General features: G+C 51.7%; 1 protein-coding gene across 4 annotated transcripts in view; it reads right to left on the reverse strand.

The window, feature by feature from the left end:
• LOC122389193 (disks large 1 tumor suppressor protein-like) overlaps positions 1 to 23,495 on the reverse strand; it is a 31,436-nt gene that overhangs the window by 6,674 nt on the left and 1,267 nt on the right. The window contains exons 2-7 of one of the 4 annotated variants that reach the window (XM_043380967.1): positions 22,847 to 22,928; positions 6,941 to 7,157; positions 5,243 to 5,382; positions 4,046 to 4,289; positions 3,146 to 3,163; positions 1,168 to 1,282 (exon numbers count right to left, since the gene is read on the reverse strand). In XM_043380967.1, the coding sequence (XP_043236902.1) occupies positions 1,168 to 1,282; positions 3,146 to 3,163; positions 4,046 to 4,289; positions 5,243 to 5,382; positions 6,941 to 7,157; positions 22,847 to 22,928 (816 nt within the window). Of the gene's footprint in view, positions 1 to 1,167; positions 1,283 to 3,145; positions 3,164 to 4,045; positions 4,290 to 5,242; positions 5,383 to 6,940; positions 7,158 to 14,520; positions 14,999 to 22,846; positions 22,929 to 23,495 lie in introns of those variants that run through there. The other 3 variants (XM_043380969.1, XM_043380968.1, XM_043380970.1) reach the window with 3 other exon arrangements.

Below are 23,495 nucleotides of genomic sequence, written 5' to 3' on the forward strand. Positions count from 1 at the left end.
GGTTACATAACAAAACCCTCGCCAGGGCGCTATTTCTATACATGGAATCGATGAGTGCAGACATGTGTCAGCGCGTTTTGCCCTGACCCAGGGAAAGATATACAATAATTCCAATCAGACCACTTTAATTTACACAGAAACTGAATCAGATAGGCTCTAAATAGGAATAAACAAGACCTCTTATGCATCAGAATAATTTCATCTGATTATTTATCTGAAAATAGATCTGTTTCCATAACATCAGTAATATTACATAACATAGCAGCAGGCAATCCGTTTGCTGACCCACCGATCCATAAAACACAATCACGGCAAGGATTGGAGAGTGCTTCTACCAGTCTGACGTCAACAAAAGAGCACGGCCGGCTGAGGTCCGCGCTTATCGCCCGTTTTACAGCACGAGTTTTCGATAAATCAATGCCTTGGTTGCGGCGCGATTCAAGGTAAAGGTCACAAGAACACTGACCGAGCTGGCTAATGTTGGTAGCAACGTACGGTAGTGCACCATCCAAATCAAGGCCTTTGGTAAGCACGGAATGTTGAACGGTGTAAGAAACAGAGGCCCTTACCGGTTCAGGATTTTGCAGAGTGCTGCCGCGCTCTTAGGCGCCAAGCGCTGCAGGCCGGTTCCTTAGATCGGAAGGAGGATCAGGACAGGCGCAGAGCACAGGCTGGACAGCTGCAGGCAGGTCAGGTCGGCGCAGGACAGAAAGGTCAACACAACAGCAGTGACGAGCGATGCCAGACCAAAGGTCAGAGGAGCAATCAAATCACAACTCGTTTGAGGACGGGCGAATTAAATCGATACCCAATCGCTTCCTCCATAGTTAAATATTTTCACAGCCCCGTAATTAATGCATTTCTGCTATAAACCTTGAACAATCTGCCAAGAAGCGCAATAATAATTTAGGACCGGTATAACGCGCAATTACTATCCGCCACAGCGAAAAGCTCCTCTGTAATAACCTAGCCCAGCGTTCAGCCCTATAGGATGAACACAAACACATCACGTTGCCAAGCACTCAAGCACTCCATCGCCTCTGTCTGAAAATAAACGGGAAAGGTCGCCCAAAGTGAGCTCCTAACCAACAAATCTTATGGTCGTTCGTGAATCTCCCGGCCTCGCTATCCACTCACGTATCTCCCTTTCTTGCTTCCCAAACTCACGGATTTCGCGGTCGTTTTCCTCCGAGCCATCGTCCGACTTGACGTCCTCCTTCGACTTCATGAACGGGAACTTTCTGGAGAAGGAGAAGTTCTTCTTTTTCCGGTCCAGAGTCGACTGCGGACAGAAAATGTTCGTGTGTTAGTACTGTTCTTTTACTTTTATCTAAAAGCCGCGTGAGTAGCCCTCCCCTCCTCCAATTAAGGTTAAAAAGCCAGTTGTGCTTTAAAGTGCACGCTTCATGATACTATAATTAAATACATGATAAAAGGATCTCGTGTGCTTGTTTGACTCTCTATTCACCAAAGTAGTCTGATCAGAGCGCAATAGTAGCAACCAAAGTAGTCTGATCAGAGCGCAATAGTAGCACCAGTATCTGGTAGGCGGGAGCTCTACCATAAATTACGTCCCCTTCCCTCCCTTCTTCCCATCCCGGACAGCACAAGGACAGCACCACGCGAGTCCATGGACTTTCCTAAACACGGTCCAAGCAGCACCCAACAAGCGAGGAAGCGACCAACCATCTTGAAGACTGGGCACAAGTGACTGGCAACTCAAATAAGTCTCACTCATTCGCATTTCACAGTAGGGGTCAAACCTATCCAAACCAGTTAGAAAATCGACATCATTTCGCATCTCATCCTTACAGCCGTCAGGGCCGCCAGGGGAAGGTTAGTGTCCCCAGTCCCAGCCCATTTAACACAATCTAATCAGCGTCTGCCATGGCTGCACCCACGGCGGGTCGTATCACGCCCGGTGGGAGGCGGGGGCCGCTCACTACCTATCTTATCGGTCGTCTGACTGCCAGGGGCTGGGGCCGGACAGAGTGGACGGCAGCCGACACCCAGACATACCGAGCTGCACACTGTCTCGGGGTACCATGAATTACGCCACCACCTCTAAATTTCTCAGATCTCCTGCGTCATAAAATAAATAGCAGTGTCGCAGAATGAGATTAAATTCTTTCCTAGACTCGTGCTATGAAGGTCGTGCTATGAAGCCAGGGGGTATAACAGTCATAATATCTTAATTCTGACGAAACCCGATTGTGACGTTGATGACTCTTAATGTGGACCCTCATGCTAATGAACTGAACAATTTTCTTTGGACAGCAACCTACACTAGAGCCGAGGACTAGAAACAAATAATATGGCAGTCCCGTGACGGGACCACGACGGCCTCAATATTCTGTCAAAAGCCAGTATGCCTCACAGCGCAGGCTCAGAACAGTCTCACACCAAGGCAGTGAAACGAGGGGGGGCATAATGAAGTACCTGACCTGGTATGAGACAAGCCCGCCCCGCGGATTCTCCGGCCATCCAATTAGATGCACTGCCAAGTGCCGGGTATGTCGGGTATTTAGTGCACGGCGCACTGGCCAGTCTACCACACCCATCACCGTCCGACGAGCTAAACTGAGGGCCATTTCTGACAGCAGAGCGACTGGCAGTTTGACAAAAATAGACAATGGCCTTAGAGTCGTTGACCTGTAAAATTGTGGTCAGGCCTGGCTAGAGGGATGCGGTAAGAAAAGACTAATTTAACTTCAAGTACAACAAATCGCATTGCTACAAAGCAAACAAAACAAGCAAATACATACGATGACATATCAACGACAATAACAAACAAAAAGTGAAGCCATTCTCTACACAATAACTTTCAAACGTAAGCAGCTGGGACCGCAAGCAAAACGGTACCATAGACAGAACAAAACTTACATGTTCCGGGATAAATTCACGCACTAGGGCAAGAGTTAAGCGACGCCACAGGCCAACTAAGCGAAAAAGCGAGACGAGATCACCGATCCAGGAGACAAGACAAGACAAGACAGGCAAGACGAGAGCTTGGAATGCAGCCGACAGGAGGACGATAAAGCTAAACAGCCTGAGCGAAAGAGCGGAATGCAGGCAGGCAGCTATCTGCAGTACGAGCCAGCGGGAGAGAGAGTGAGAGAGACAGAGAGAGAGCAGAGAGAGTCACCTCCTCGTCATCGGTGCCCTGGAGCAGAAGAGAGAGCGGGTGCACCGAGTGCCGTGTGAGGGAGGGCCGACTGGCAGGGACAGAGGTGAAGATACTGCATAGTGCATACAGTCGGTCAGAAGAGCACCGACAGCTCAGAGCAATGGCATGACTGAGCAGTATGGATAATTTATCTAGTCTACTTGAGATGTGTTTGTGTAAGCCAGGCAACGATTTTTAATGTTCAAATATACCAATTGTATTAACTATTTTCACAACATAAAACAATGATATATCGCCTGAGTTATATAACACAGTGGTGTATCAAACTGCTCGTGTTTTCACCTCCATCTAGTGTCACCAGCCAATGTGAGCATAATAATAAATAACAGCATGTATCAACAGTGGCGACAGTAGAAAGGGGAGAATCATACAACGGCTAAGGTGACGCAAGACCAGCCTGGAGGAGTGAAAGACATACATCTGAGGGTACGTACACTGCCAGATAATAAGAGGCAGAAGTGAGGTAATATAACAAATAGATAGATGATGACAGGTACAATAATCGTACTGGCATGCTGGGGACCGCGTTAATTATATGCCTGTGTTAATTAGATATGAGACAACATCCAGGAATTGTCCACAATAATGTGATCAGAACCCCGCATCATCAAACATTATGAATTACGCATTATGTACAGTACAGACTGATGGGAAACCCCACAGCGGGAAACCCCACTGGCCACAGAGCCACATTGTACGCAATACTCCACAAGGATACCAGACAGTGGGGGCTGTCTCGAAAGTGGAAACACCACTCGATATTCAGAGCGTCGAATATAATCCCGCACCCCTCTTCCTCCAGAGGTGTTAAGGTACAACTCAACGCCACTAATTCTCAACTGCGGATGGCAAACTCACCATATCGGAGGAGGTCTTTCCGTGGAAGACGACTGTCTTCCCGCGCGCCCTCATCTTCTTCTCCCAGCGGTGACGTGAGGGGATGATGCCCATGGCCAGCTCCTGACCCTGCGGGGTCAGACGCTTCGCCTGCCACCACTGGTCGTCGCTAGCGTTCGTCACGTGCAGGATGTCACCGAAGGAGAACGGCAGGCCGCGCGACGGCAGGCCGTCGTCCATGCGCGGGTCGTAGTCGAACAGAGCCCTGGGCGGGGGAGGGAGCGGTCAGGTCACGTGGCAGCCACAGCACTCTGAGCTGGGAGCAGCCAGAGATCACGTGGTAACAGAGGCGGCGGATCAGCGCAGCCGTCAGAGGTCATTTTAGCAGAATTATTATGTCCAGTAACACATATCTACCCTGATTACATAAGAGAGCGACCACTGAATGCTATAATCAGCCTGTTGCACTGATGCTTCAGAGCTACAGGCCACCCTGAGTTCCCCGATGTTGTAACTATATCTTTACACGCAGCACATGTCAGTCCCACTGGCAACCCCATTACGCTTCCCCTTCCCCGCTCCACAGTGGGTGTTTCCCCGCCAATCTAGCCCAGACCGGCGCGGCGGCGCCAAAGGTCAACACCAATCCATTACCGTCCCACCTACACGACTCCGACCTTCAGCGGCGACCCACTGAACCTGGTCGCCCACCGAGCCATCAGGACCACGGACCACCCCTGGTCAAGTACCGTACCGACTGTGTTCGTTAGTACAGACATAGCCAGGCCGCCCACAGTTACATAATGAGATGCACCCGTAAGGTAGCCCGTCAAACGCAGCCAACCAGCGTGGGTGACGGCAGTGAGAAGCATCACATTACATAGGTGACACCACAGTCCCAACCACAAATGACGTAAAGGTCTCAACCGCACATGCCCTTCCTAGCCACAGACGTAATAGGTCATAACCGAAGAATGGCGGGGCAATATCGCGTTCCGAATTCCGATCCCAGAACATCAACGGCGATGGGACAGGCAACGACAATAAGAACTCAGGGTATATTGAGTGAAATAAGAACTTATCGGTCAGTACCAGCACCTGACTTGGTTGAAGACGTATGCTTGTTGCACGTCGTTGCGTTGGGACCTCCTCGACACTAAACTAAATGCGGGAATCTGAGTATTCTGAGTGCCGCGGCACTCGGCACTCGGCACTCACCTGACGTAGAGTGACCGTTTCTGGGTGGTGCGCAGAGTGCCGGGCATCATCTGCTGTCTCAGCTCGTGGATCTTGGCCTCGAACCTGTTGTACTCCTCTGGCCGGTACTGAACCACCATAGACACGGTCTGGCCGGCACCCTGTGAGCGGGAGGGGAGCATCAGTAACACTGTAGGTAGACACGGTCGAGCCGGTACCCTGTGAGCGGGAGGGGAAGGGTGCTAGAGCTGCTATAGACACGGTCTACCCGGCACCCTGTCAGCGGGAGGGGAGCGTCAGTAACATTGTCGGTAGATACCGCCTGCCAGGTCCCTGGGTAACGAAAAGGGAGCGTCAGTAACAACATAGGTATACACAGACTGGCTGGCTTTCTGTGCAACAGGGATGGAGGCATTAATTCGTCGTCATTAGTGGAAAGACTCTGAGAAGCGCACCAGGAAACATTCAGAACCAGAAAGTCGTCAAGGAAGAGAGCTCCAATAAAACGATTAGACTGGGAGCTACAAAGTTTAGTGCTAAACTTTGCTTAAGTTGCACCCCAAATGCAAACAACAAGTGAAAAGTCAAGAAATAATGAAAGAAGGTAATTTTCGCTTCCAAAACATGAACTAACATGATAAAAGCTACAGCTCACCGTTTCAACCAAACTACGGTGAATTCGCACGCCCAAACATTGTACACAGTTGTCAAAATTGCCTACCTAACTTCCCGGACCAGCCAAACTCGAGGCAAGGCACAGTAAAACTTCCACCCTCTCAATGAATTGCAATCACAACTCCCATCAATATCATCCTTGCCACACCGACCTCACGTTCAGTACCATCTGGAACTGTTGAAGCGCCATTCCACCCCCGAGACACATTTCCGTCCAGATCCGGTCCGACACAGCGCAGTTTCACACCTCGCTGCTACAAAAGTTACCGATGAACCCGAGTTCTGCGCAGCTAGAGGCTATAATAACACCACACTGATGGCCGTCGAGGGCCTAGACTCAGGTGGGTGGGTGAATAGGTCTCGTGCGTATCGAAACATTCCGCGCTCGCCCACGTTTCCGAGTCAGACGAGCGCCGGAATGTTCATTTCGATGTGTCGAGAGCGTGGATGGGGCGGTGTGAGTCACGGGACCGTTTTAGCAAAACATTTATAGGCGCACGTTTCGACAGAAGAGTCGGCGCGCAGAAGTGGATATTTGCCGTCAATGAATGACCGAGTATGAATGCAATGACGATCAATCTTTGCAGAACTCGACAGTGAAACTATTAATAACGTTTGTGAAATCTATCACAAACAACCCACAATCTATTTCGTTGAAATTCCAATGGATGTGCTGTTTAAATCGTCCTATTTATCTAGAATGAGGCTTTTTCCAGCCGATACATCCGAAAAGAAGCATACATCAATGTCTGGAACAAATCAGAATTGAAATAGCCAAATCGCTTATTTATGTGGCGATTGTCAGTTTTTCAGCTTGAAAATTAAACCCTTTCTCTCCATCTCTCTCCTTGAGTCTCCTGACCTCCCAATTCCGAGAGGGTTTCAGACCCTATGCACCGCTTTCTTACCCACTCGTACTGCGTACATGATGAATTTTCCTCCCTTTCAATTCTACAGCGAGATCAACACTGAACAGTCATTTCCTACCTGCCCCACCCATTCCCAGGACGATCACTATCCCCTATGTTCGTTCCCGCTTCTTACCTTGAGGGCGGCGGCGGCCTGCTCGTGCGTGGCCTTGCTGAGGTCGGTGCCATTCACCGACAGTATCTGGTCGCCGCGGTGCAGCTCCCCACTGCGGTCCGCCTGCCCGCCGGCCAGGATAAACGACACGAAGATGCCCTCGGACTCCTCTCCTCCGACGATGTTGAAGCCCAGGCCCTGGCCAGAGGCCTTGCTTAGCACCACCTGACGTGGCTCCCTGAGAACGGAGAGACGGTGGCAGGGTCAGAACACGGCACGGGAAAAACTCAGAAAACAGGTGGGGTGGGAAGGGGTAAAATAGCATGGTGGGGATGGGGAACATGTGGTGTGGTAGACGCGTGGGGTAGGGGCACAGAGCATGGCAGAGCGGGAGGGGAGAGGAGACAGGGAGATATGAGTGTGGTGGGAAAGGGGCTTCATATCATAACATGGCGGGGATGGGGGAACACATTGAGACAGGTGTGGTAGTAGACGGTGGGATAGGGAAACAGGTCAAGCATGACATGGAGAGAGGGGAGAGGACTCAAGAGAAATACGGGTGTGGTGGGAAATAGGCCAAATGATACGGCAAGACGGTCACTAGGGGACACAAAAATGAGTGGCGTGGTGGGGAAGAGGTCTATTGGTACGTGGCGAAGCTAGGGAAATGCATATATTTATCAGAGGGTCTCAGAAAGATGCCACATAGTCCAGGAAAAAGGCTATAAAAAAAAACAGCTCGCTATGCCTATTAGCCTATTAGGTGAAAAAAATGCGTTCATTGCCCGTCGTAAATAACATCGATCTTGCTGACATATAATTCCTATGAAGAAAAAATATCAACATAGACCAGTCGCAATCACTTGCTATTCTGATTATGACTATTCTTAGACTGCCAATGCGCTGTAGCCGCGCCTAGGGATCTGGCAAAGGCTCTTGATAGGACCAATAATAGTGGCAATACGCAGAGAACCTGGATATAATACAGCCCACGAGAATACTTTGCTGTCTGCGGCGCAATATCTGACATCGGAGACCAGGCTTCTCTCCTTCCTGCAATGTGCGACATGCTTTGGAGAGTACTGGGAAACACAGCCTCTGGGACGTCCGAGGTCGGTGGCTACTGGCTAGGACCCACTCTCTCCGCCAAGCCGGGCCGATCTTTGGTCACGGACGTGGTGCACAATGCAGTAATGCACACTTGCACAGTGGACCGTGCAAGGAGCCGGTGCACCGCACAGTGCACATGCCAGCCGGAACGGAGCTGGGGAGTCACACCACTTCCCGTCCTGAGCGGCCAGACGGTCCCCGGATCACCCCACGTCATCCAATAGTAAGAGTCCCCACTGTTCAGCACATATCACAACATCCACATTCTCACACAACATCCAGCCATTACCACACCAGTGAGGTAAGGGTGGTTACTCTCCCAATTATGATGAGGTAATGGTTGGAATGGTGAGTCACCATTCTCACCACATAAAACCATTAAAACCCATCTCGCCAGCCCAGACACCGACACCAATTTCCAATATTCCGGTCAGATTCTGGGCTCCCGGGTCCCGTTCAGACACCTAACCGTAGCAGGCAGGCCGCCGAGCGGTGTGCCCATATGAGGCAGTGACTGACCGGCGGGCGGCGCGGCTAGAGCCCTACAAGGAGCCGGGACTGAGCCGGGGTCGACTGATGGCCCCGCAGTCAGGTAGACGGAGGCGTGTGTCGACAACGAGCGCCGTCACAGTGCGTCGTTCTCGACATGACAAGGGAGATGACCTTCTGTCACCTCCCTTGTCACGGCGCTGAGTCCAGTCCGCGTAGCGCTAAATCCAGTCTACAGTCACCGGTCTCATCCACCTTAGCTCGCATCATATCAAGGCACCATACAGGCTATATGAGGCCGATGATGCAATGAAATGATGGCTGTTGCTTGACGCGGCAGGCGTCACACAGGCGCCAATGATTCTGTATCTATCAGAGACGTCACTTCCCGTCGCACTCAATGAGTCAAACTTCCGTCACATCCGCTTCGCCGATCTTTCAGCCTGAAGCCTCCATCCTCACTCCAAACTTTTAAGTAGAATGCGTATTAACTATTCCTTGCATTGGGGACCTCGGTTGTAGACTGGAGCGGGCGGTAGTGATCCATTGAAGAGGCAATGAATGAGCGTTGCATTCAGCGCCCCCTTGGGGCCAAGAGGGAGGAAAGAGAGACAGAAAGGAGACAGAAACGAGTACTAGAGTGGGTGGAGGACGGGTCGTAGAACGGCAAGGGTGGGAAGAGGGGTAGAGTGAAGTGGTCAGAAGATGCAGAGCGGCGGAGCGAGTGCTAGCAGCGGTTAGTAGACAGGCATGATATGGGTGGAGTAATGCGTGTTTAGATTAGCCGAGGGACGGATGGTTCAGGTACGTGGTAGGGACAGAAAGAGAGGCAGGAAAGAGAAGGTTGGCGGATCGATAGAGGAGGCGGAAAATCAGTACCTCGGAAGAACATAACTTTACAAATTATCTTGAAGAATGCCCGAACTTCGCGTCAAAGTCAAGAAACTTCAAACTGGTGCACAAAGTTGTCATGGGAAACAACAAGCGTCCTGTTCCTAAACTGCGCAGAAGTCATGCCAACAGAATGTAAATTTTGTTTGGGGAGCATCTGACCCGGATGGCGGAAGTAACTGACCCACAGCGCTACATCCTTGATCCTCGTGCCACGCAAGGGTACCGCTGCAGGCATGACAAGTTGTGCAGCACAGCCAGCGGCACTGAGTGGTCAACTAGCAGAGAACGCAGGCCGTGGGGCCGGGGCGGGGGCGGGCCTCCCGCTGCAGGGCGGCACTGGGTCAGCCGCCGGAGACCCAGAGGGCGGGGGCGGGGGCGGGGGCGGGGGCGGGGGCGGGGGCGGGGGCAGCACTGGTGAGTCGTGGGCGTCACGCGAGCTCCTCCCACCGCCCCGGCCAAGGGCGGGCCCGCACGGCACGCGACCGCTACACACAACAGTGAGACAGCGCCCTGCGGGATGTGAGAGACTGAGCGAGGGTCGAACAACACATGGGCGTGTCACAGAAAACACACACGCTGCGCTGGCGGTGACACCATGGACAGCTTTCCTCAGAACTCAGGGTTAGGAGGTCCATTTCCACCCAACATGGCGCTGTCAACACTCAACATAGCCAGTCACTGTCGCCATCTCGTTTTAATATATCCAATTTTGTGCATTATTTGAACATTAATATGAGCAAAGGCTACTACGTCTCGTATTACATAGTATATATAACGATGCTCATCACAGCCATCCATTTCATTTGCTCAGAAGACCCGTCTGTTGGAAATGCCTGCGAGATGACGGCCAGCCAGTTTCCTTCATCTTCAGCCCAGGAGCTCAGAGACAGACCGGCCCAGCAACACCCGTTCGACTCCTCTGACCTCCCACGTGCCTGGCGACCCTTCGGCGACCAGGCAGAGGTCAGGGGGTCAGGAAGATGCCACTAGTTTGTCCCCCAGAGACGGGACTATTTCTGACCGGCCCGGGCCGCACCCGGTCGCGAAGGGTGAGAAATGATTCAGTTTTGCTTGTGTTTAGTCTGGAGAAATCCATGAGCTACCGTAGCTTTTCACTGTTATTGAAAAGAAACAGAACAGAAACAGCTAGGCGCGGTAGTCAGCAGTCATCACGATGGCATGTACTTTTTTACGGAGAAAGGACAAAACCCACCGAGACACACCACTGGCCAAAGACATCTGTTAACACTATGACCCAGCCTTCGCCGTCAGTGTCACTAACCACCTCAACCCACCCATCCGTCAACACAGTGACCCCGTACCGCCACTGACTGCACGGTTCGGGTGCTCACTCTCCTTACACGCTCTCACGAGCCTGTCCTTGCCAACAGAAAGAGCAGCGACAGACGGTGTGGAACGCTCTGTCCAGTCAGCGGTAAAGTCGAGCGGACGGTGAACCCGCTCACTACGCAACACTTCACGGCGAAATACTTTACTGGGACACCGCGGCTTGTTCCGTGACGGTCACAGACAAGGCCATTGACCACCACACGGGGTTGAGTCGTGTGTCGGTGGTCAGTGCCGTGCGTAGTTAGTGGTTACATTGAGAAATGACAGAGTGAGGTCAGTTTGAACCCAGTTTGGTGGATGTAATTGGGGTAGCTTTGAGCCATTGCTTAGTGAGGCTTCTTAGAATCGCTATGATGGAGTTTCTTTTGTCCATGGCTGGCATAGTGTCTCCAAGCCAAGTGTAGGGTGAGATCAATTCAAACACCGTTTGGCAAGGTCACGCCAGCCGTGTTTGGTAACGTCAGAGTAACATCGCGTCTGCAGTGATGTCTCTGTCCCGTGACGACCCGGTGCGACCGTCACGTCACTGTGTCTCACGCCGCCGTCCCGCCGCGTCCCACGGCGTCCCACGGCGTCCCACACGCGCCGTCATTGTCCCGCCATTGTCCACAGCGCGCCGGCTGTGTAAAATGGAGCAGCTGCTGTCGTCCGGAGCGCTCTCGCCACGTGAACGCCTGATTTACTTTTGAGCCCGCCCCGGAGGCAGTGGCTCGCGGCGGCGGGTGGTCAGACACCGATTTGGTACGGAAGAGATGGCACAGAACTGAACACATGAATGGCACAGACACGGCCGAAGTAACAGCGCTGGGAGAGAACAGACAGTGACAGAGTGTGCAGGGGCACAGGTCACACGACCTCAGCACGCCGGTGACATTTGAAAGCAGCTCCGGTGCTCCCTGCATCCCGTCGGCGAAAGTCACCGAAAGAGGCCGTGTGCCACTAGCCATGCGGCAAAGGACACGTTAGAGTCCCAGGACCGCACCGTCGACAGACAGGGACACTGCGACCGACGCATGAATTCCTGCCCAGACACTCGGAAACACCTCTCATCCATATCCCAAACACCTCCCGCCCGAGGTCACTGACAAGGCCGAGCGCCTACGCTTCGACAGTCTATCTTTAGAGCACCGCGAAAATCATTCAGTAGCGTGCATCAAGTATGGAATGCCATTAAACGAACCATCGATTACATACCATTTCAGCAGTGTTTAATTCATCAAAAGACGGCCAGCGACCCCAGGTTCAAGGACCCGTCACAGACGCATGCTTTCGCAGTCGTTTTTTCACCATCATTCACACGTCCGACCCTGCCCCCATATCATGGAAACTAGTTTTTGTCCGTCTGCCTCTCGCCTCTCTGACGCGGTGAATGAGCGCTCAACGACACCGCGATCATGAGTGGGCAGAGGGGAGAGTTCTGGGGAGAGCAGGGAGAGCGGGGAGGGGTGCGCCAGTCATCCCTAGGTGACGTCAGACGCCAGCGAGTCGAGGACAGACGCCGAGTCGAGCCCCCTCTCCGGCCTCGCCTCAGAGCTGACCTCACCGATCAGTTTGGTAGTGGGTCGCATGCTTCACGAATACCAATGCCAAGCTCAGCTCCCGTGGCCTCCAGTCCAACTGTAATGAATAACGAATATGGTGGGGGCGGCCGGAACGCAGGCACGTCGGCACGGATGTGCGCAGACACGGGCAGATCACGCGCCGAGTCTTATGGCGTCCTATCGGGTACTGCGCACATCTTTGAAGGATAAGTTATGAACCGACATGGCACCGTTCGCACAAATAAGAATATAAATGAGAAACGGATTAATACCAGGTGTCCAAAACGCGCTGTTCTTCTAAGAATACCTCTTCTTAAGCCTTCCGTGCCCCATTCTGCCCACCTCAATCACGCCAGCTTTGTCCCCCAGCCCCTCAGACATCCGGCGGGCGTCTGGTCGTCCAGTGGCGCCGTTCGATCGGCACAGGCTGTCGGTGTCGATGGCTAAACATAGTCGGCGGCCACCTGCAGCGACCGGTGACCTTCTGCTGGCCGATCCTCTGTCCGAGGGTGGCACGACAGGCAGGGTATTGGTGGACCGATTGGAGGGTGGTGTGACCCCGTGGTGGACCGAGGATTGGACGGCCAGCACGGCACACGGGAAAGGGCTTCCGGCAGACAACCATTGTTGCTGCAGCTATACTACAGAGGACCCGGTGAAAATCCTGCGCAGAAGGACTTTAAACTCTTGAAAACATTACGCACTTTAAAATTTACAGCCTCTTGAGAATTCGTGAAACATCCTTGCCTGGTAAGGTCAAGGTTTTAGATAAACAACTCACTCCCGCTGTTTTCTCGGCACATATGCACAACATTTCACAAATGTTTGCGGAGTCCTGTGAGTTTCCACCGCCAAACACGTAGACGTCTCACACACCGATAAGACCGCTCATCGGAACACCGAGCCTCAGCTGATAGTGTCAAAACAGGAACTGACGTAACGCCGCGTGCTATCGTGATCGGCATGTCGAGCACAGGCTACAGTCACAAGGTTGGACAACGGGCACCGTCCGAGAGATGGACGCGCTAATAAACGAGAGTACCTGTACTGTGGGCCTTGTTTGCTCTTATCTTGTTATCTTGTTATTTTTTATTTGTCATTTTAAATGTCATCGTGCTGTCAGTGTTGGAGCTAAGCATCTTGTGTGGCCTGGCTACAAGCAATCAAGAGCTGAAGAAAATGATAAGTGGGAGCTGTGACAAAAAGACGGGGTCAGCCGGTCACTTATGTCGATTGAAGGTCGGCAGTCCGGCGCGTCTTACCCTGCTAATAAGACATGTCGTCTTCCGGTTGTAAAGCGCCATACCTACCCGGCAGCTTTGCGTTCATTGATACAAATGAAGGTCACTACAAAACGAACAGGTTTAGCTGCCGTTTGGTGCTCAAATAACGTCAACAGACGGGCATCCAGGCTTTCACCAAACGCAAAGAAAGAATTGCGAATGCAATGCCATAAAATGACGAAGTTATTCTTCTTCTTCTTTTTTTTTTAGCAAACGGATTCACACATTACCGATGAATTTTTGAACACACATGAACCGATGAATTTTCAAGACCCAAGGTTGAGTCAATTTTTTTGCACTATCTGCTGATCTGAAAATTCCTAATACACCCTAAACTTTCTCGAAAAAAAGTCCAAATACATACGCAAATAGCCTACCGCTCAAAGCACATCTGTCCCATATCACGGCGATCGCCAGTGACATGAGGTCGCTAAGAAACAGCGAGCGTCGCAGCACATACGACAGGACCCCCACGCTCGATGTCCTCGCCTCTGCGCTGCTGGGGCTGACATATGAATGTCAGTGGTGCGTGGTAACCGCCCCGCAGTACGACAGGTAATTAGCACGGCGGCCCACGGAAACATTGGCCCGTGGCGCGCCGCGGCTCGGCTCCGAGTCCGCTCGAGTGCGGTCGACAGCAGCCAATATTGCGGAGAGGAGAAAAGGTCAGGGCAATGCGGGGAAAGCTAATCACCGCAGCTACCGCAGCGGCGCATAAACCACCAGCGGACCTTGCCAGAAATTACGAACGACCTATCGACGAAGAACGAGTCGGAGGCAGAGCCAGAGACTTACCAGCCCGCTACACAACCAACCGGCATCAATAACACGGATATTCCTGCTGACAACCCAGTCCCCACGCGTCCACTTCAGCATGCTCCTCCTAGTCAGCGCCCGGCCCATCATTTCCCACCCACGCCTGATGAACACTCACCCCTGCTGGTCCTTCGCCTTCTTCTTGTACAGCGCCGCGAAGCGCGCGATCACCGCCTTGCGTGTCATGCTTGCCACCAAAACCACAGCACAGACCCTCCTATCAACCGTCCTATCCTCCCCCTCTCGTTGGTGCGCAGCAGCAGCAGAGCAGTAGCGTGCGTCCTCGACGCGCGCCGACGGCAGACTGACTGCGGTGACGCGGGCGGCGCAGGCGGCGTTTGAATCGGGCCGGCCGGAGCGACGCGGCGCCGCGCCGCGCGGGGGACGCCGGACACAGCTGCTCGACTCGACGGCCGCGGACGGGATGGGGCCGCACGGGATGGGACTGGGACAGACCGCAGAGCGGAGGACAGATAGGACACGGAAACTGACAGGCGAAGAAATGAGATACCATCGGAAACGCAGTCGTTTGGAGGAAGAAAAGACTCGGGCGGGAGGGTTGATAACTGTTAAGCTAAAGGAACGCCCCAAGCCACACCACTGTCCCTTGTACTCCCCTCAGCTATCCTCACCCTCCCGTTCAAATCTTGGCTCAATAAACAAACACGTCGCCGCATGCCGATAACAGGTCTCAGCGGCTAACGTAATCGGTGCGCCGTCAACGGTTGACCAGTGGGATGCCATGGCCAAATAAGGCGGGATCCGACGTGGCGTCATACAGGTTTTGCTACTGTCGCAGTGTTGGTCTGAAATCAGCACCCTGAATTGTTTGTTCCTCAACATTTCGGGGCACCTTACACGTCACACGGAAAATAAGTCAAGTCCAGGACTCCAGACGATACAAAACCGCATCAGCTCATAATCAATGCCGAACACCAGTCTGTGAATTTGTCACCAGTCTCTGTGAATTTCTCCACTCCAATGCATCTCTCTAATCGCCTCTGTTCTACCGCAACTTCCGGCCACCGACAGGATTCACCGCACTTCCGCTGCCAGCACAATGCACATCTCTTTCCACCTCCCCTCCCCTTCCCTGACCCTGAGTCACACGGCGCGTGCTCACGAATCACGTGCACTCAGAGCTGTGACTCGGCGTTTGGTCGATAGCCGTCGGATAATGAGTGGAGAGAGGAGTCTGATGCAGCATGAAGCTTTTGCATTGGCTACCCGTACCTAAAGGTCAATGCCATGGACAAGAAACACAGCTGAATCGGGGTATTCCTTGCGACTGCATGTGTTGAATCACCGTGGACTAGTTCATACGTTGCCAAGGCTCACGCCCCGTTCTGTTGCCGCACCTCCCTCGCCAACGACCCCCCCCCCCCCCATGGCGATACCTGTATCGACCCAGTGCAGTCGGCGTGCCCGTTATCGTTGCGTTGCAGAATGCAGACCACCCGTCTATCGTCCCGGCTGTATCATGTCACACCACTCATAGGGGGCTGACTCAGCCCGGTACACAGGCAACGGACGGCGGGCGGCGCATCCCTGTGCGGTGTGCAGTGTGCAGTGTTCAACCAGTGCAGACGCGCCCACCAGCTCACGCCACGGCTAACGGACGGCCAATTCAAACACGGGGATTTTAACCCTCGCCCGTATAGGGGGGGGGGGGGGTCGAACGGACCCCCCCCCCCATGGTTTTTCGCGAATAACTCGCGTAAAAAGCGGCCGATCGCCACGAAACTTTCAGTACCCTCGCGTTGATTAATTTTACACCTACCCTGAAAAATTCATGACCCTGACCCCAATGACCTTTGACCTGTGACCTACTTTTCGAGACCATGTTTGGCCGGAATCGCGATTCGGCGTATGTCGGCTCGCATTAGCCGCGCGTTTGCAGTCTTTTCGTGGTTTCAAGCGTTCAAACATGTGATATGATGTTGCCCCCATGCATTAGGGTGGGTATCAAGGTCACCTGAAGGTCAGGTCAGGTCATTGACCTTTGGTGACCTCGGTTCACTTTTTCGAGTTTGACATGTTTCTAGGCCAGTTTTTGGAGCTGAATTCGAATTTAGCAACCATATGAACATTTACGAAGTAGTTTTGGTGCCTTCGTAACATGTTACGAAGCTGTCAGAGGCAGTTGACACCTACTAGGAATACCCGGCAGGACCCCTACTGGTTGACCTGACCTGACCTGACCCGACCTGGACTAAATGCATAAAGACATCATCTGTGATCAAAACTAACATGATATTCGTGATCAGCGCCCCGAAAAACCCCATAGCAGACACACTTTACGACGTTATAATAGGTCCCGATTTTCCCGAGTTTTGGGTCATTGACCTGACCTGCAAGGTCAATCAATGACCTAGGACCTTAAAATTAGGTATCATCGGCTTCCTCTCGTCACGGGCAACACGCTCGTTTTTTCCGCGAAGCTCTAGCTCGATCAGGGGCGAAACGGCAAGGGGGGGGGTCCAACGGACCCCCCCCCCCCCCTTATACGTTCGCGGCTGGAAAAAAACACCAATACGGGCGAGGGTTAATTATTGGGGACTATGGATATGGCTTTTAGAGACGGGAAAATAAAATATCGAATACGAATGAATGGAATCAGATCGTAAATAAGAAACAGAATATATCCGCTGTTAACAATTCTGAAACTTTGGATATTCAAATGTTACTGGTTCCTAGAATCAAATAGATGCCGCCCACCTTTCCATTAAGGTATGTTACGTGACCAAAGCCTAAGAAACTTCTCTGTAATCGCCCAAAATGACACGCTACCTCGGCAAAATATAGCCGTCGGAAACGGGTTCAAAATCGACCGGCCGCCAGCCAGCGCGCGGCCGAGGTTCCCCGTAAGGCGCGGCGCGTATGTACCAAGATACTCTTCTGCGAAGTTCAGCCATCATTGAGGCTCAGCCGTGCGGCTCATTGCAGGGGCAGCGCCGAGCGAGGTGGGTTCTAGACAGCGCACCGGCGTCGAGCAGATCAATAGCGCCGTGTATTTACAGATGTGACTGACAGCTGAGCGGCGGACGCATCACAAGTTCCAAGGTGGATTCTGACATCCTGAGTACAAATCAGTTGTGTCGCACCTAAGTACGTCTTACAAGTCGTACAAGACAGAGAGCAGCTCACACGCAGCCCGAGGCGTGTGATGTTCCTAAGGCATCTCCTGACGTTCCTCCGCTAGTTGAGGTCTCTACGGTCACCTCTAGCGCTACCTGAGGTATCTGACGCCACCACTGAGGTTTCTGACGTTATCTGAGGTCTCTAACGTCACCTCGCCCTGGTGACTAGGTGGCACCTGATTACCACTCGAAGAAGTCAGTACGAACGCCCTCCGCACGTCCACCTTAGAACGCCAGGACGTGATGAGAGCTATTTTTGTCCAGTATCAGCATTAGCCGCAGCTTTAACTTTTTACGTCGAATGACGTCTGTCTGCCAAGCGTTCGATGACAAAGTAAATTAGCGCTTTACCTCAGATCGGTAGAGCTGGCTAAATGTAGAAAATGTAGAACACGGATGTCGGTGATGAGGCACAGCACCACGAGCTAAATAGATCGCCTCTTGGAAAGTGCAATACGACCTTTAGATGAAAGACAAACGCTGCAACAAGTTTCTGGGAGCTCCATACAAGCACATTGAAACTGACCGCGGGACTGGAATGGAAATTGAACGGGGTCTGGACTGCACGAACTGGAACTGGGACTGATGACTGTAACTACGACTGGAGCTGGGACTGATGACTAGGGCTGATACTAGTGAAACGGTAGGTTCGACGCAATGTTGGCATTCGCGCATTATATTAAAACATTGCTATTTCGATCAAACAGACACCGAAACAGATACCCGATCTTGTACGGAATAAGATCCATGAGACACTCCTGTTTTAGCCGGTCCATGACTCCATGTTGACTCAAACTATGCCCAGTGACTCCCCAAAGACCAGCGGGCGTTGAAAACCACGTGGCAATGGATCCCAATGGGAGGCAGTCGATGTGACCCGGACTCAGACTTTACCACCGATGACGTCACGCATGTCAGTGGCGCTGACAGCCGACACAGCATAACGGGTATAACAAATACCCCACTGAATATGACCATCTATTACCGCATAATCCGGCCTCAGGCCATGTGACCTTTTATTATTCTGTCGACTGGTGTAAATCGACGGTTACTGAAATGGAAAACGAGCAACATGAGGCCAAGTGTGTTCGAAAACTCCGTTTGGTTGGATGGGGATAATCTAACACATTGATCCCCACCGAAATATTGGTTGACTGTCAAACCATCAGCAGAGTGACTGGTCGAGCAGACAGGGTGTCAGGCCGACGATAGTGAGCAGCACTGCAGTCAGGATGACAGCTCTCAACATCCTACTCCGTGTCTGTGTCTGACACTGTCAGCGCTGACCCAGGCCAGAACTAGCAACATCAACTCGCCAGGAGAGGTGCTACTCATAGGGATTGTCATCACATCATGCAGTGGACGCCGGAACTAGAGCCCCAGCGATATTCAGTAGTCACCAGCCACGTCCAGACCGACTGAACCAGCCACAGGGGAGAACCCACTGAGCAGTACGTCTAGAGAGTCAGTCTGGCTGACTGACAGAGCCGCTGGACAGATTGGCAAACGCTGCATCTGACTGCACCGGGGACAGCCCCGTGGCGAGGCACGTTTCGTCACGATAACGTCACAGAAGCGGCGTCACACCGCATCATGCTGCCAACGATAACGTCTCGCCGTGCCACTGGTGACCGGAAGTGGCGCGGGAGACGCGGAGTCCGCCCCACGGGGTTATTTGTCACCGACCAGTCGTCCCACCATCCTGTCTTACGCCTCAACACCCGTCATCTGTCATCCGTCATCCGTGAGGTGCGAGACTTCACGATTAGCTCACTATGAGATGCTCCAGCAAAACCTTCAGTGATGCTGCCAGAGCTTAGCAAAGTAATGTTATGCATAGCTATGCATAGTAGGTAAACACAAAGTGAGAGGCTCCAGTAAAACCTACTGTCATACTACGATAGGCTCCACAGTCAGACCAATATGGTACTCAATATACATAATAGTCAACTGAGAGAAGGCGCAGGCAATGCGCTGTGAAAGGCTTCCGGACCCTCAGCTTTTATCTGTCAATCCACCCACCCCAGCCCATCCGGAGGTCGCGAAAACGTGCTCTCAGGAGTACCGGGGTGGCCCCAAAGGCGGTGCTAGTCCGCTCCCTAGAGCTCTAGCTCTGAAACAAACACTGCGACCAAAGCGTACAACACGCAGAAGTTGTGTGATGACGACGTGGAAGTTGATAGGGTGATCTATTGGTGTAGATCGCGTGTGTGCATTGTGCAATCGGTATGTCACACGCGATCCACGCATTGAACCGCATCCGCTTCCAGACCACGCACTTGTCGAATCAATGTATCTTCTGCGTCGAAACCGGTAAGCCTCGAGCGACCAAAAACAGACTGCGCGTATGTTGCAAGTTCCGTCAACCCACCAGCACACATCGATTTTCGCGTGGACAAATAACCAATCCGTATAGACCACCGTCATCTCTGCGCCATTCTAGCTCGCGGACACTGAGCGACTTCAGTACATCGCTCAGTTAGAGCTCAGTCGCCCAGTAAATGGATTGTCTGAGGCTTGGGTGAACGTGTCACTGGTGACCCTGTAAATCTGGCAATATGGCTCGATGTAATGTCAAAATGCTTTACCCGGCGAGGGAGGCAAAGTGAGACGATTGGAGAGTGATCATCATTTATATGCAAGTATTTATTAAAACATTTGCTGTTGTGTTTGGCATTGCAATCCGCTTGCAATATGCAACTCTGCTAGGGTATATCCGATAATTCGATAACTCAGCTAGTTACGCTACACAACTTAGCTAGCTGGAAGTTACGTGAAGCATTTCAACGAAGACACTGTCACTGGCTTTCGAGGCTGATCCGGCCCATCAAGTGTCCAGTATCCACTGTCCACCTCACATCCTGTCCCTCCGTCCATCTGTCCATCGATAAGCCACCATATCCCACCACCATACACCACCGCGTCGGTGGCCAACCGCCCGCGGCGCCGGCGCTGGTCCAAAAACACACATGACTGCGCGAACCAGGTCATCGAAACGCCCGCCACCGCCGCTCGAGGTAGCGTGTCATTCGCCTGTCGCGACAATTTGGTACGGCTAGGAGAGACCATATGACGCTGTATAGAAGGCAGTGTCAGATGCGGTGGGAGTAGTAGATATCAAACCAATTCCGAGAGCATGGCAAGCGGCCGTTATGTGGCAGATTGTACTTACGACGTCACCTGAACCGAGGAGGATAATTTAAATTGAGAATGCCATGCATCAATGAGGCAGGCATGAGAGCGAGTGTGATTGCAAATAACCGGCCAATGAAATCATGCATGCATGCATGGATGAATGAATGAATGAATGAATCAATCAATCAATGAATCAATGAATCAATGAATCGATGAATGAACCTACGATGCGAGAATCGAAGCATTTACACATTGTCTTGCTTTTACACATTGTCTTGCTCATTATATTAGCAGAATGCCACAAGCGTAGCGATGCAAAGAAATTACGGATACATTTCAAAGCTGTATGTCCTATCTGAATGCCCATTCATACGCCACTAAAACAACATAACATACCAAGACCATCTTGTCGCGGCCACCGGCCTTGACCGCCATGTTGGGCCAATGACGTCATTCGGAGCTGACCCGGCTAAGACCGGGTACGTACCGACCTCACAGCCTGTCCCATTCAATTACCCATGGGCAGAGGGAGCGCTCCGAAGTGGGCAAAACTCTCCCAACGAGCCCGAACGACGGAATGGTTTAAATCGTAATCAAAGTCGTCCATCCAGTTCAGCGTCTGAGCTCAGCCACCGAAATATATCACGTTCATCCAGGGGAAGTGGATGAACCCCGGTGCCACGGACCAATAAATCACGATTAGGGATAAATCACAGTCAGGCGGCTTTGTCGGGAGACAAGCCGGCCAGGCTCGCCGTAGTGCGCGGATATTTGACGTTATCGAATAGCAACAACAGTCGTCAGGTGCTCCATCCATAATGCATGCTGTTTGTGATATAACTGGCTGCCGATAGAGCAGGCTTACAACCTCACGGGACCTAAATACCATTGCTATCGGGATTGATACCATAGATCGATACTGGTATCGTTCAATGATTAGTGATCACATGACTGAGTAATTCAGTTTGCTACGGTAGATCAGGCGTTGGATAGTATTAAACCACAGACTGCAAAAGCCACACCAGAAATAAACCGACTATCGACCAATGGCGCGCAAAAAGGAACAGAAGCCTCAGTGCTCCGTAAAAAATAAATAAACAGAAACGTCAAGCTTCTGAGTGTGAACTATGAAATAGCCCAATCGAATGGAAACATGACTGACAACCGAATGTCATATGCCTGACCAAATGCAACACATAACTCAAGAAAAAGAACGATCGCAATATCATGCTAAAATACCTTGAAAGTTTGATAATATTCTAGCGAGTTCCTATCATTTATAACCTGCACTTGTTTTCCTAGAGTGGACTCCACGTTGCTAGAATGTGGTAGGGGCAGTAGCTCGACAAACAAGGATAACATGTCCGCACAAACTCGTTCTGCATTCCAATGGAGATAAGAACTATCGAAAACATAACAACCTCCTTTATCATTATAGCCAGATCATAGCATAACTACCAATGACTGATATCAATCCGACCACGTTGATTCGTGCACGGATGGGATGGGCGAACAGCTGCGGCTCCTTAGAACCTTTAAACGTGCGTGGAGCAGAACGACGGCGTGAAGAATATCGTAAGTCTTGAAGATGCCCCTAATTGTCATCGATGACATTCATGTTTTCCAGCGATATACACGCTGTAATGACACGATGCATATATGTTTCCTGATGAAAACGTTCTAAACCTTGTTTGTTTTTCTTTGTTGGACCAAACTCTTTCGGTCTGACGAGACCATTTCAGAGCCGGAAGGATTGTAGGAATAAGAGAGGGGGGGGGGGGTTGGTCTGAGCGGGCACCATGGCGACTCGTCGGGGCTGAGCCCGTCACTTAGACAGGCTACCCAGCCCCACGAACGGTCACTGCACCCGGGTACGGGCCTGCTCCTTACGGGGGCACCCTGAATGGGATAAAGGTGACCGTCCCGCCAAGAACAAGGGGTGGAGGCGTGGAGGAGAAGGATGTGACTGTCCTGAGGGTAGAAACGACGAAACGGAGGAATAAACCCTTCATCTTTTAAGGCCTGATGACAACAGCTATCCATCAGTCGGCGAGCCTACCCGAGCGCAAGTCGGTCTCAGTAAGTCTGTTCCGCGCAGCGCGCCATCTATGAACCTCTTCACAAACTATCAGTGTGTGTTATTGCCGACAGGTAGCAGCAGGGACCCACCTGGCCACGTTCTCCATGCTGACCGCTTTCGGTGTGGATATGTTGTAGGGTTCGTTGTAGGCAGACGAAGTGTCCAGAGGAGCTGAAAAAACAGACGAGGTACCGTAAGGTGGGGCTATTTGAGACAGTGGGGCTATTTGAGACAGTATTTAAAATTGCTATAAATAAAAACCACTTAAAATTTATGCTGGATTTTTTGCTCAGGCGATTTACTGCTCGATTCCACACCTCCCTGAGCAAAAATATCACACAAAAATCAAACGATCTTCATTTTATAGCGATTTTAAATACTGTCTCAAATAGCCCCACTGTCTCAAATAGCCCCACTTTACGGTAGTTGTTATAGGGTAAAATCAACAACGGGCACATTAACCAGCTTCCAAACTCGGATGCAGCGCACAGTTAAGTTGGTAACGCTCGCCGCGCCATTCATCACACCTCGCATTCTCAGCCCACCCCTGACATTTCACCGCCTCATCACCCCGCTTAAGTAAGTTCCCACAATTAAACTTAAAACTACCTAGTACCTACCTTACTTTCACCTCAACCTAGTGGACTTTATTTCATATTCCCTCATTTGACGACGCCTTACATCACGTTCTTACTTCCCCTTCGTTCTACTGCCCCCATATCCTACACGAACACAGCT

Source organism: Amphibalanus amphitrite, unplaced genomic scaffold (assembly GCF_019059575.1).
Source record: "Amphibalanus amphitrite isolate SeventyFive unplaced genomic scaffold, NRLGWU_Aamphi_draft 000347F_arrow, whole genome shotgun sequence".
NCBI lineage: Eukaryota > Metazoa > Arthropoda > Thecostraca > Balanomorpha > Balanidae > Amphibalanus > Amphibalanus amphitrite.